The following is a 14,732-nucleotide window of genomic DNA, read 5'->3' on the forward strand; positions in this document are numbered from 1 at the left end:
AGGAGCTATGATTCAGTATTTGCTAATTCAGTTTTTATGGTGATTTTATAGAACATAACTACTGGGAATGAGAACCAACTATATCTAGAATAAAGCTTTTGAGTTTAGTAGTGTTTTAATGTATGCAACTTTTCTTTTTATCAAGGATTTAAATAATCAGGACAAGTAATTAAAGTTTACTCTAAAACTATGTAAAATCTAAAAGTCTCTCTGATTCAGCAAAGATAAAATTGTGTTCCATATGATTTGACCTTGGTTTTATATTCTGCTCTCCTCACCCAAATAAGCTTAGTTTCTTATATCTTTTTCTTACAATTTTTTTATTCTTTTTATATAAGACTAATTTCTTATATCTTTTTTTACTCACTGAACATTTACTTAGTGGTTTTGTTAGGCACTGATGCCACAAGGAAAATATTAGATAGGCATCTTTTGCGGGTTATACATAGAGGGAAACTGTTTTGATATGGAGTAAAGAGTACTGTTTTTTTAAAGAGTTCATTGGTTGATATAAAAGAAAGGCATTTAACTAAATGGAGGAATAGAATTATAGAGTGTTTGAGAAGACTTTTCGGGAGAGCTGGTATCAGAGCAGAGTCATGAAGAGAAATGGGAATTAGCAGAAGAACAATGTTCCAGCCATAGGAATCTGGATGCGCAAAGCCAAGAGGAAGCCAGAAGAAATCTCTCCCCTTGGAGTATCAAAAATAGTTCAGTAGAACTGGAAGGAGCATAATGTACAATGTCAGGTGGAAGAAATGTCTAGAGGTGAGTGGAGACTTTGACGCAGAGAGCATGTCTGGGGTCTGTTGAATGCCTTGCTAAATTTAAGAGGCCTGAACTTCAGTGTCCTGAAGGTAGCTCAGTAAGGTGAACTTATCAAAATTGTGTTCTGGAAAAATCTTTCTGACATAAAATAGAAAACGGATTGGAGTCAGGCAAGACTGGTCTCAGGAAGACAGATTAATTGAATTTTTTATAATCCCGGCGAGGAAGACTGAGGACCTAAACTAAGTAGTAGCAATGACAATGGGTTAAAGAAATGAATTAGAGAATTGATGATTAATGTGACTTCGGGCAGGGAAAAGTGTGGTCAAGAATGTCTTCAGAATTCTGTCTTAATGACTTGGTGGTGCTGTTCTCTAAGCCAGGGATATAAAGGTGGAGTAAGTTTGGAGTAGATAATGATGAGTTCAGTTTGCACTTGTTGTGTTTGACATATGTGTCAACCCTCTCTTGACCTTATATTCCTGCCCAGTTATCTTCTCATTTCTCTCTTTGGTATTAACAGAAAAACTTCCCAAATGAGTTGTCAGCATTCATTGTCTTCACTTCCTTGCTTCCAGTTCGCTCTTCAGTCTGGTTTCCGTTCCCACAATTTCAAGAATACTGTTTTGCTCAGTGTCACCAATGACCTACATGTTACTAGATCTCTCTGAGGTATTCGGTACAACTCATCACTCTCTCGATCACAGACTTCTCTCTTCTTTTCTATGAAATTACACACACTCCTAAATTTCCTCCTTCCTCTCTTTCTCTTCTTCTCAGTCATCTTTGCTGGTCCTTCTCTGCTTGACCTCGAATTTGGAAAACCCCAGTCCTGGTATCTTTTCTCGTTCTCATCTGCTCTCTCTCTGTATGTGGTCTTACCCAGTCCCATGGTTTGTTTAATTTTTTTTTTTTTTTAAAGATTTTATTTTTTCCTTTTTCTCCCCAAAGCCCCCCGGTACATAGTTGTGTATTCTTCGTTGTGGGTTCTTCTAGTTGTGGAATGTGGGACGCTGCCTCAGCGTGGTCCGATGAGCAGTGCCATGTCCGCGCCCAGGATTCGAACCAACGAAACACTGGGCCGCCTGCAGCGGAGCGCGCGAACTTAACCACTCGGCCACGGGGCCAGCCCCGGTTTGTTTAATTTATTCTTAAAATTTTTAAGGAAAACAGAAAGGCAATAATATATGCTCATGATTTCAAAAAGAAAATGTAGTAATAACAAAGGATATACAGTGAAAAATCAGTCTTGCCCTCATTCCTGTCCCCTGGTCTATTAGTTCACTTTCCCACAGGCAACTACAGTCACCAGTTTCTTGATGTCCTGCCAAAGATAATCTTTAGATTTATAAGCATGTGGGTCTATATATCTTTTAAAACTTTGTAAATGGTAGCATTCTAAATATATGTACCATTCTCTCCCTTTCCTCTTTTTTACTTAATATATCTTAGAGATCATATTATGTATAGACTTGCCTTTTTTTTTTTTCTAATGGCGCTATAGCAGATCTCTTACTATCTAGACTCTTATTATCTAAAATCAGGAACCAGAAACATTTGGATATGAAGGGATACTTGTATTTCATTGTGTCATGTATTAAAATGTATTTAACTCCCCCTCTTTTGAGAAAGGATGTTTTCATCTTCAATTTTTACATATGATACAGTGAATATCCTTTCAGAGATATAAGTGTGTGCTCATACAAGTCAGTCCAAAAGAAAGATTTATAGAAATGGAATTGCTGGGTCAAACTGGATGTGCATTTGAAAAAACATTTTATTTTTTTCCCATTTTTCTTTAGAGTGAACTGTTACTAGAAACAGGTGGGTTTTAAAGGTTATGTGCGAGTATGTGTATATAGATGCATAAAATGCATGTATAAAGATAGGGAACACGCATATAACTTTCCGTTAAAAACTGTTTTCTGGGGGCTGGCCTGGTGGCGCAGCAAAGTTCACACGTTCCGCTTCCATGGCCTGGAGTTTGCCGGTTCGGATCCCCGGTGCAGACTTATGCACCGCTTGTCAAGCTGTGCTGTGGCAGGTGTCCCACATATGAAAGAAGATGGGCACAGATGTTAGTTCAGGGCCAGTCTTCCTCAGCAAAAAGGGGAAGATTGGTGGCAGATGTTAGCTCAGGGCTAATCTTCCTCAAAAAAAGAAGAAACTGTTTTCTGGACCAGCGTGGTGGCCTAGTGATTAAGTTTGGCATACTGTGCTTCAGCAGCCTGGGTTCAGTTCCTGGGTGCAGACCTACACCACTCATCAGTGGTGATGCTGTGATGGTGGCTCACATACAAAAAAAGAGGAAGATTGGCGACAGATGTTAGTTCAGGGTGAATCTTCCTCAGTAAAGAAAAAAAAAGAAAAAACAGTTTTCTTTTTATTATGAAAATTTTCAAACATACAGAGAAGTTGAATGATTATACAGTGAACAACTCTTTACCCACCACTCAGATTCAGCAATTGTTATCTTGCCATATTTGCTTTATCTGCTATGTTTTATTAACCATTTGATAAGTCATAGACATCATAAAAGCCCACCCCTGAAAACTTTGATAGGAATTTTCTATCAATAAGGACCTTTTCCTATATAACCATAATATAATTAGCACATAAGACAACAATAATTTCCTAATATATTCTAGTATCTCATATGTATTTAGTTTTGCAGTTGTCCATAAAATGTTTTTTGTAGCTGTTTTTCTGCTGAAGATCCAAACAAGGCTCATACATTGTTATTGGTTATTATGTGTTTTTAGTCTCTTAATTTAGAGCAGGTTCTACAAACTACAATTAGCTGACCAAATCTGGTCTGCCATGTATTTTGGTAAATAAAGTTTTGTTGGAACACAGACCCACTCGTTTGTATTGCGTCTTTCACACTACAGCAGCAGACTTGAATGGTTAGAACAGAGACCATCTGGCCTCCAAAATCTAAAATATTTTCTATTTGACCCTTTACAGAAAAAGGTTGTGGACTCCATATTTAGAGCTTTGGAACAATTCTCTCACCTTTTACATTTTTTCCCATGGCGTTGATTTTTAGAATTGACCTAACAAATTGTTTTGTAGACTGTCTCACACGCTGGATTTGCATGATTTTTTCCCTCTGGATCATTTAATTTTTTCCTCAACCTTGTATTTTCTGAAAACTGGAAGTTAGATCTGGCAGCTTCAATTCATGTTCAGTTGTTTTCTTTTTGCTAGAATAGTCATGGTGGTGTTTACTTTCTATGGCATCACATCATGATGTATATATCTGGGTACCCTTTAGTGATGCTGAGATAATTTACATCGTTCACGTGGAGTATCAGCCTTATCCTCCTTTTCACAGTTCTGCATCAGTCTTTTCCCTGATAGCTTTAGCGTCCACTGCCTAGATCCATTATTTGATAAATGATGATTTTTTAAATTCTAATATTACGCCTGCATATTTATTAGCTTCTTTCCTTCTATGAAGAACTTTCCCTCTTCAGCATTTGTTTAGGCATTTATTTTTATTTCAAAATTTTGAAGAAAAAAAGTCCTGTATTTGTCCTTCACAAAGGTTTTGAAAATAGTGTTCATGTACGCGTTCTCTTGTTTACTTAGTTTAAAATAAAAGTAATTGTTCATTTGAAGTCATGCTTTTGAGTGTGTGTCTGTGTGTGCATGTAGTTTGAAGACAAGATCGAGGAGAGAGGACACAAGAGGCTGCTGCTTTGCGTTTCATTGAAAGGTCTTTTCCCCCTTTTCTGTAAGACTAAAAATAAAAATTTAAAATTATAATTCTAATTGTTAAACATGTATACTAGTGTCTAGATGAATAAACAGTCTGAATATGATTTATATTTTAGATACAATCTTATATTGAAAGAGTATTGGTGTCATTTGAATTTTTGGTTAGCGTAGAGATTGCTAGTTGTAATAACTAAACCAATTGGAAACTGAAATCATGTTCCTTGTAAAGCTGGCAGGTCATATTAATAGGAAGTCTGAAAATGAGTAATATAGACAAGTAAATATAATATTTATTCCTTCCTTCATTGGCTTTTTTCTTAAAGGAATCAATGGGAATGATATCTTTTCTAAGGTGATCTCATTTCCAGTCAGTTTTACATTAAATGTAATATGTGTATATGTTTGACCTCCAAAATACAATTTTTCTTCAACAATTATTATTCACGGCCCACTTCCTTCCAAAAGAGAATTGTAATGGCCAAAGGGTAATGTTTTTTTAGCTTCATTGAAATATAATTGAGATATAACGTGTAAATTTAAGGTGTACAACATGGTGATTTGATACACTTACATATTGTGAAATGATTACCACAATAAGATTAGTTAACTCAGCCAGCACCTCACATAGTTACTTTTTCTTGTGGTGAAAACATTTAAGATTTACTCTTTTAGCAACTTTCAGGTATATAATATGATATGTAATAAACATGCTGTACATTAACTCCCCAGAACTTACTCATCCTATAATGGAAGTTTGTACCAAAGGGTAATTTTTTATGTCTAACAATAGAGGATTCATTTGAAAGAATTTTGCTTTGGAATAGCAGTAATCAGTCTTTAAACATTATACTGGAGAGAGAAGCATTTGATGACTTAAAGACGTAAGAAAAATGTTTCGCGTGTGTGTCATATACAATACATTGAAATAAACTGGAAGAAATATTCTAGTAAATGTTAACTATCTTAACTATGGTTATCATCTTCGGGTGGTGAAATTATGAGCATCTGTAATTTCTTTGCGTGTGTGTGTGTGCATGCCTGCTTTCCTCTATTTTCTGATTCTTCTCTATTTTTATACCCAGGAAACAATTTTTCATATCAAAACAATTGTCCTTTACTCAGGTATATAACACAAGGAAGACCTGATTTAAGAATATTTTAGTGTTTAAAAAAAAATTGAATACCCAGTACAAGTGCACAGTGAGTTTTAGTGTCTGGCATAGATTGCAGTCTTCGGCTGCCTTGGTAGCTGTACACACACAGATCAAAGAAGCAGGAGGTCTGCTGGAAGCTGCACAGCCTGCTTCCTCCTCCTCCCCGTCTCTCCTCTCCACAAGCTGCGGTTTTTATCCCGTGAAGAGTCCACCAGGAAAGTTCACACTTTCTCATTCCTTCTCTGTAGGTTCCTTTTCATCTTCTCCTTTGCTAACTTGTGTACTAGGTGAGGTCCTCACATCTTTTCTCTACTGTCCTTCTTTGTAAAAAGTGCGTTTTGCCTAAAGGAAGCTACTTTATCTGGGGGGGCTAGGAAAGGAAGGATTGTAAGAGTGGGACCCTTAGGGGGTTAACATAGGAGTCCAAGCAGTATGCCCTGATAGGTGGTAACCCTGCAGAAGCAGCTAGTTATTTAGTTCTGTATAGTTGATGGTATTTTAATTGAGTAATTGGAATTCATAAATAAGGAATTTTAATGGTAGCTGAAAAAGGAGCCTTCAGTAGCTTAGTTTAAAGTGCGTTGGGCAGGTTCTAAGCTGACATTCACATGTGAATTACCTAAAAATAACTGTGAGCCTCAGATTTCCATTCAGCGTAACTGGGACTAACAGTGGGACACAGTGGCTTAACCATCGTGTGTCTACCACCTGCTAAGAACAGAGTTTGTATGAAGAATTGTGTGCCAGCCACTCAAGCTTCTACAGGCCAGGCTAACGGCATAGCCTGAGACTGGGCAGAAGCGCCCAAGCACATGGAAAGCAGAGCAAGTCCTAGAGCATTTTGAAGGGGTCTTAGGGAGATGGAAGGAGAGCGCTGACAGACAGCACCAGTGAGACTGCACGTCTCCACCATTACCTCCTGTTTTTGGGACTCTGGCTCTATACAGATGCTCGAGTTTGGCAAAATCCTCGATAGAGGAATCATTTCCAGTTAGTGAAACTCTGAGAGATTTGATTTGTGACATCAGAGTATTGCTGATGCAGGCAGAGGCTGGGAAAAATACAGCATCACAGTAGCGCATCATTTAAAACTGAGGTGAATCATGGTTACACTGTTCAAATCAGTGGTAGTTCCTAAAATTCAAGTAGTCTTTTACTCAGAGTTAAACACAGTGTTCAAACAGTTATCTCCTCAGGACTCAGCAGGCCTCTGTGAGAGAAGAAGATATTGACGGTGGTCCAGACAGTCATTCTGGTGGCCGTCTCTGCGTATTCAGATGTGGTTTGCCTGGAAACAAAGACTGCCAGCCTTTGGGGCGTGATCTTCAGCTTTTAGTTGTATCCATAGCCCATTACTGCAAAATAACAATAGCCACTGCTACAACCTATTTGGCAGTTAAGGCAGGCTTCGTAAAGTGCATGGCCGGCTGTCTCAGCCTCACCCCTCCTGCTGGCCATGGAAGTGGCACTGTGGCAAACTTACTCCAAGGTGGCTGTAGCCCATTTGCCATTTGCTGAGATGGCATAAGACCCCGGAAATGGTTACCCTTTTGTATTATGTGCTAGTAAAGGAACTCTATAGCAAGGTGAAAACAGAGTGTGTACTTTTTTATGTTCTTCAACTTTATATTTTCCACCAAATTCTGCCTTTATTTCTTTAGTTCTCTGCTCCCTGCTAATAATAATCAGTGCAGAGAGCCCACATTTTCATTGTTATGTTTAGTTTGGATCTTCACATGTTAGGTAGGAAATTATTTACAAGAACACATACAGAGGAAATGAAGGGTCTGGAAAATAGGTAACAAGAAGTGATTCAAGAGAAGATAGCACAAGATAGGGCTTGGTATACTATGAGAGATGTTAGTGGTTTACACCCCTGGTTTTTATTAGCGTTACCTGGGGAACTTTTAAGAAATACAGATGCCTAGGCCCTACTCCGAGAATTTCTATTTTAATTGATCTGAGGCAGGGACCAGTGTGTGTGTGTGGGTATTTTTTCCCCTCCACTATCTTCGTAGGTCATTCTATGTGTAGCTAGGAATGAAAACTGGTAGATTAGTTTTTCTCTGTTTAGCTCTAGAAAGCAGAACTAGTAGCATTAGGGGAAAGGTACAGAATAGAAAGTTCCAGCTCATTATAATGAAGAATGTTCTGGTAATTAGAACTTTCATCTAGAAATATTCATGTGTACATGAATTAGCCACTTGTGAAGGATGCTGTGAAGATGACTACTTTGGATAACATGTAGGATTTAATCGTTCCTTAATTTAATTTAATTTTTTAAAAACTTTTTATTAAGATTATGATAGTTTACAACCTTGTGAAATTTCGGTTGCACATTATTGTCAGTCATGTTGTAGGTGCACCACTTCACCCTTTGTGCCCTCCCCCTACCCTTTCCCCTGTTAACCGCCAATCAGCTCTCTTTGTTTATATGTTAACTTCCACCTATGAGTGGAGTCATACAGAGTTCATCTTTCTCTATCTGGCTTATTTCACTTAACATCTCTCGGTGGAGATGTTAGTTGACTGTCTGGCTCTGGAGCTCAAAGGAGAGACCTGACTGGGTAAAGGGTGAAAAGTGTGGTTTCCCAGAAACCACATTGTAAGTGGAATAAATAGAAGTAGAATCGAGAGTTCCACTGAAAAGATGGTAGGGGAAATCACCATCTCCATACTATTTGTCATTCTTGACTCATTTTTTACTTTAAAAAAGAATTTTTTTTTTTGAGGAAGATTAGCTCTGAGCTAACATCTGCCACCAATCCTCTTCTTTTTTGCTGAGGAAGACTGGCCCTGAGCTAACATTGGTGACCATCTTCCTCCACTTTATAGGTGAGACGCCTGCCACAGCATGACTTGCCCAGTGGTGTATAGGTCCACACCTGGGAACTGAACTGGTGAACCCCAGGCTGCCAAAGCAGAATGTGCAAATTTAACCGCTGCACCACTGGGTCGACCCCTGACCCGTTTCTTATAAACTTACTATGTATTAATAGTGATGAACAAGACATGGTCCCTGTGCTCATAGAGCTTATAGACAAGGAAACTGAAAACTGAAGAATCTTTACAAAATTACGTGGCAACTTCTTCAACTGTCATGTGTCAGGTAGATTGCTGCAGTAGAGCCCAGGGTTGCATCTGGCTTGTAAATTCCTCAGGAAGGTCCTCTGTGGTACATCTAAAACGAGTGACAACATATGCAGACGTTGGGGTTAATGAAAAAAAGAAAGATCCTGGTGTTGATTTCTCAACCCAGAAAATAAAATCTTGGAGAAAGTTTTCCAAGATCTCTTTTATTTATATTTTGCTTTTTTCTCTTTTGCTGTCCCTTCCCTTCATCTCTTAAATTTTCCTGCTTTCGTAACGTCAATACATATTACCAGTTCTTGAATAGAGATATTTTGTGATAAGCACTTATTCCTTAGTATCTGATTTTTAAATTTGGTCATGTATTCTCAAGGACTCATTGAAAATATGGTATTAATGTAACTTTAACGACCACAGATACCGAGAGGCGATTCAGAAATGGGATGAAGCGCTACAGTTCACCCCAAATGATGCTACCCTGTACGAGATGAAGTCACAGGTAATGATTGTGAGGAATTTCTCTTTCATTATGAAGCTGTGCTATGTTTGTGTGGTGAGCCAAAATAGTATTTTCTTTTTCAAAGACAGTTTATTTGGGGAAAAAATGTTGCCATGTTATTTATGGCTCTTCCTCATGCATCAAATTAGAAATTCATTTACCTTTACAATGAAGTTAACTGTTATTTCAGCCTAACTGTGGTAAGATATGAGCAGATGGATATCTGTAAAGAAGTCACTGGTGATCTCTTAAATAAATGGAGTGTGTTTGCTTTTCTTGGGAATTATTTGTAGTGGATTTAGCAATAACTTAATTTCTTTAGAATGAGGATGAATTGGATTCTGGATGATGACATTTCCCTAAAAATGGCCTAATCCTTAGCAAAAGGTCAGAATAGACTTAATTTATTAGTAGTTTAAACACAACATTTGTCCTTAAAAATACATTTCTAATATTTTATGGGAAAGTTCACAGAGAAAACCTGCGAGCACTTGGGTTAGGTTAGCCACGAGACTTAAAATCTCAAACAGCATTAAACGTATTTTTGGCAGGGAATAGTTGGAATTTAGCCTTGATCTACACACCTAACAGACAGCTTTCAGATGATGATCTCAAGCATAGGGCACATCTTTTATCAGCTTTGATTTTAGCTCATCTGGGAAAAACCTAAATAATTTATGTCTACGAAATGAAGTGCTATGAGGACCTTCATTTGGATAAGACTTTAATTTTCAATCTTGAATATATATATATATATTAAAGGCAGGATGGGGCCGGCCCCGTGGCTGAGTGGTTAAGTTCGCGTGCTCCACTTCGGGGGCCCAGGGTTTCACTGGTTTGGATCCTGGGCCTGGACATGGCACCGCTCATCAGGCCATGTTGAGGCGGCATCTCACATGCCACAACTAGAAGGACTCACAACTAAAATGTGCAACTATGTACTGGGGGAGTTTGGGGAGAAAAACAAAAAAGAAGATTGGCAACAGTTGTTAGCTCAGGATTTGTAGAAGGCAGGATTTGTAGCTAACTGTATGAACCGAGTTGTTTAATTTGGAGCCTGATCATGATGGTTATATCACAAATCTTGTGAAATACAAATTGTTCCAAAGATTATAGATAAAATCCAACCCTTTCCTATAATTAAAATTCTACAACTTTCTGACTTTTCTGGTTCGTAGGGTTTGAAAAACCCTGTTGTGGGGAGGCCTGTGGAGCGTAGAAATGATTTTTATAGCAGGAAGATGTTCACTGGGGACAGGATGGGTGGTTGAACAAATTTAAATTTACCTAGTTTAACAGCTAGACCTGGGGTTCCCTAAAAACCGCATTGTAAGTAGAATAAACAGAAGTGAAACTGAGAGTTCAAGTAGCTCTGAGCCATCATGGCTAGAATATGACCGCTTGGTTTGGACCAGATGGACAATAGGCTTCAATAACTAGAAAGGGAATAGTTTATACTTTCATAGTTATTTCAAGAGTAGAAAGAAGAATATAATTCCTGACTCTGAAAGGCAGAGGAGAGGGCTCAAAACCACTGAAATGCTATGTTTACCAGACTAAAAATATATTTTTCAAAATGAAAAGCGTTGTTTGCATGTGATTATCCATTAGTAGTTTGCTAGTGTATGAATATTACCGACAGGTTTTTTTTCATCCTTTTGGCTCTAGGTCCTGATGTCTCTTCACGAAATGTTCCCAGCAGTCCATGCAGCAGAAATGGCTGTCCAGAGAAATCCACACTCATGGGAGTCTTGGCAGACTTTGGGACGAGCTCAGCTTGGATTAGGAGAGATAGTCTTGGTAAGGAAGTCAGATTATCGTAATACTGAAATTTTATTTTGGCATGCTTTTGATCAACTGAACCAAAAAGTAAGTAGTCATTTATCAAATCTATGCAAAAATAAATAGCAGATTACCTCTTAAAGATATTAACTCATAAACACAGATCAAAGTAATTACCAAACATCTTTTTCCATTATAAACACCATTATATCAGGGTCAGAATATTTTTCAGGTATTTAGCATCATGAAAGTTAAAAAAAATTTAACATGAAACGTTGGCATTTGGTAAACTTTATTTAGATATAAAATAAGGAATTTCTAGGTTAGTTCTTTGCATCGTTAAATTTACCACATTATAAAGTGATATAAGTATCACCATGGAGACAAAACCAGTAAAAGATTATGTTAGGGAAGGAAAAAGTAGGCTGGGAGAGTGATGGTGATAAATCTTTAGACTGAGAAGTTGCTGGCTTAGTGAGGAGAAAATGGGGAATGGTAGAAGCTTTTGAAAATGAAATACTCATGTAAAGTTTCCTGTAAACTGGTGCTTAATGCCTTTCTCAACTTGCCTGGACTATACCTTGTAGGTAGCAAAGGCTAGATGGGTGAGAGGTGGCTGTGGGGACTGTCCTATTTTTGTTTTTGTTTTGACTGGGCTATATATACCCGACAGCTAATTTCCTAAAGCATGTTTGCAAATCTAATATAGTGGTGCCAAATTTCCTCTTTGTCATTAAGTAAATTAAGACTTTTCATGCTTTTTTTTTTTTATGATAAGAACTTTATTGTATTTTCTGGGTATACAAGGTAAACACAATCAGCATAGAATCTTTAAAATAAGCAGATAAACAAAATGCCAAAACATCCCTCAAAATCCTGATTACATAGTTATGTAATTTCTTCTTGTTTACCTAAAATTTTGGCGTGAACTTCTTTTCCTATTACTAAATATTTTGCTGTAACATTGAAAATATCACTGTAGTATCGGGATAGCACCAATTGCGTAATCAACACTATACTTTTGAAAGTATACCTTTTCTTTCTTTTTCTGTTGCTACTATAAACAGTGCTATGAAGAACATCAATACAGGTGAATAATCACATCTTCCGGTCACTTTTTTCATTCTTGGACCACTCATAAATCTTATGGCATCTCACTTCTCAACAGCACTCAGAGCTGGTGACCATTCCCCCAGAAACACTCTCTCCTTCCTTTTGATGGCTCAGGATACTAATGTCTTTTCTTTTTTAATGACTGCTCCTTTTCTCTTTTGTAGCTCTAGCCTCCTCCACGAAATATTAAATGTTAGAATTCCTCTCACTCTTCTCATTTTAAATTTTCTCCTAAAGCCTTCTTATCCACACCCATATGCTTTTTTTTTTTTTTTAATAAATGTTATGATAGATTACAACCTTGTGAGATTTCAGTTGTACGTTTTTGTTAGTCATGTTGTGGGTACACCACTTCCCCCTTTGTGCCCTCCCCCCACCCCCCCTTTTCCCTGGTAACCACCGATCTGATCTCCTTATCAATATAATAACTTCCACCTATGAGTGGAGTCATATAGAGTTTGTCTTTCTCTGACTGGCTTATTTCGCTTAACATAATACCCTCGAGGTCCATCCACGTTGTTGTGAATGGGCCAATTTTGTCTTTTTTTATGGCTGAGTAGTATTCCATTGTGTATATATACCACATCTTCTTTATCCAATCATCAGTTTCTGGGCATGTAGGCTGGTTCCACGTCTTGGCTATTGTAAATAATGCTGCGATGAACATAGGGGTGCAACGGACTCTTGAGATTTCTGATATCAGGTTCTTAGGATAGATACCCAGTAATGGGATGGCTGGGTCATAGTGTATTTCTATTTTTAACTTTTTGAGAAATCTCCATACTGTTTTCCATAGTGGCTGTACCAGTTTGCATTCCCACCAACAGTGTATGAGGGTTCCTTTTTCTCCACAACCTCTCCAACATTTGTCACTCTTGGTTTTGGATGTTTTTGCCAATCTAACAGGTGTAACGTGATATCTTAGTGTAGTTTTGATTTGCATTTCCCTGATGATTAGCGATGATGAACATCTTTTCATGTGTCTATTGGCCATATTCATATCTTCTTTGGAGAAATGCCTGTTCATGTCCTCTGCCCATTTTTTGATCGGGTTGTTTGTTTTTTTGTTGTTAAGCAGTGTGAGTTCTTTGTATATTATGGAGATTAACCCTTTGTCGGATAAGTGGCTTGTAAATATTTTTTCCCAATTAGTGAGCTGTTTTTTTGTTTCAATCCTGTTTTCCCTTGCCTTGAAGAAGCTCTTTAGTCTGATGAAGTCCCATTTGTTTATTCTTTCTATTGTTTCCCTCAATTGAGGAGTTATAGTGTCCGAAAAGATTCTTTTGAAACTGATGTCAAAGAGTGTACTGCCTATATTCTCTTCCAAAAGACTTATTGTCTCAGGCCTAATCTTTAGGTCTTTGATCCATTTTGAGTTTATTTTGGTGTGTGGTGAAAAAGAATGGTCAATTTTCAATCTTTTGCATGTGGCTGTCCAGTTTTCCCAGCACCATTTGTTGAAGAGACTTTCTTTTCTCCATTGTAGGCCCTCTGCTCCTTTGTCAAAGATTAGCTGTCCATAGATGTGTGGACTTTTCATGCTTTTATTGGCCTTTCACGGTAAAAAGAAAGCAAACAAAAAAAAATTTAAGTTTCTTTAAAGGCTAAAATTATTCATAAGTCCTGAATTTGACTTTACTAGAAATGGCTTTAGTAAGTTGTGGGTAGCTTAGATTTTTCTGGTACTCTTGTAAATGTTTCATTTTTTTCTGTTTACAAAAAAAGAGATGTTTGTCATATTCTCAGAAATAAGAAGTAAGGGATTTTGATGAGAAAATTGATGGGAGTAAAAAAACTTAAAAGTAATAATCTAGGGGGCTAGCCTGGTGGCGTAGTGGTTAAGTTTGTGCATTCTGCTTTGGTGGTGTGGGGTTTGTGGTTCGGATCCTGGCCGTGGACCTACACACTGCTAATCAAGCCGTGCTGTGGAGGCATCCCACATACAAAATAGAGGGAGATTGGCACAGATGTTAGCTCAGGGCCTGTCTTCCTCACTGAAAAAAAAAAAGATAATCTGAAATGAGATTCACAGTGACAGAAACCAGTTTAACAAAATGCCATTTTCTTTCCTTGCCATTTAACATAGCCATCTTTTCTCTTTTTTATGTAAAGACTTAAATCATACCAGAGTTGGAAAAAAGAAATTCAAGGAATTTAGTTTTCTAATAGGTTAACAGGAAAACAAACAAAAACCTATCATATAATACTTTTTCCCCATTTCTCCTTTATTAAAAACTTGCAAGTCATTATCTCTTTTGCTTGTAAGTGCCTATGGTAATGGAAAAAATCTCTAGGACATAATGTTTAGCAAAGATTGTCCTATAAGGAAAGAAAATATATTACAGATGAGACAACAGAGATCCTTTGAATCAACCAATAAAATTATTCAACATTTTGGTTTCTTAAATAAGTACTAGTTGTTCAACTGTTATTTTTTCCTATTGATATGATTCTGTCCATTAATACTGTGAAATTCTTGGAGGAATTAAAAGTGTTATTTTTCCCCATTTAATGTAATTTTTAGGACTCTACTTAAAAAAATTTAAATTTATAATTTTTATGTAAACTTAAGCTGTTCTTTTGAAAGACTGGAATGGTTTAAA

General features: G+C 37.3%; 1 protein-coding gene across 1 annotated transcript in view; it reads left to right on the forward strand.

Moving 5' to 3' along the window:
- TTC33 (tetratricopeptide repeat domain 33) overlaps window positions 1–14,732 on the forward strand; it is a 40,287-nt gene that overhangs the window by 22,124 nt on the left and 3,431 nt on the right. The window contains exons 3-4 of the mRNA XM_046671626.1: window positions 9,153–9,234; window positions 10,903–11,034. Of these exons, the coding sequence (XP_046527582.1) occupies window positions 9,153–9,234; window positions 10,903–11,034 (214 nt within the window). The remainder of the gene's footprint in view (window positions 1–9,152; window positions 9,235–10,902; window positions 11,035–14,732) is intronic.

This window comes from Equus quagga, chromosome 9, assembly GCF_021613505.1.
Source record: "Equus quagga isolate Etosha38 chromosome 9, UCLA_HA_Equagga_1.0, whole genome shotgun sequence".
Classification (NCBI taxonomy): Eukaryota; Metazoa; Chordata; class Mammalia; order Perissodactyla; family Equidae; genus Equus; species Equus quagga.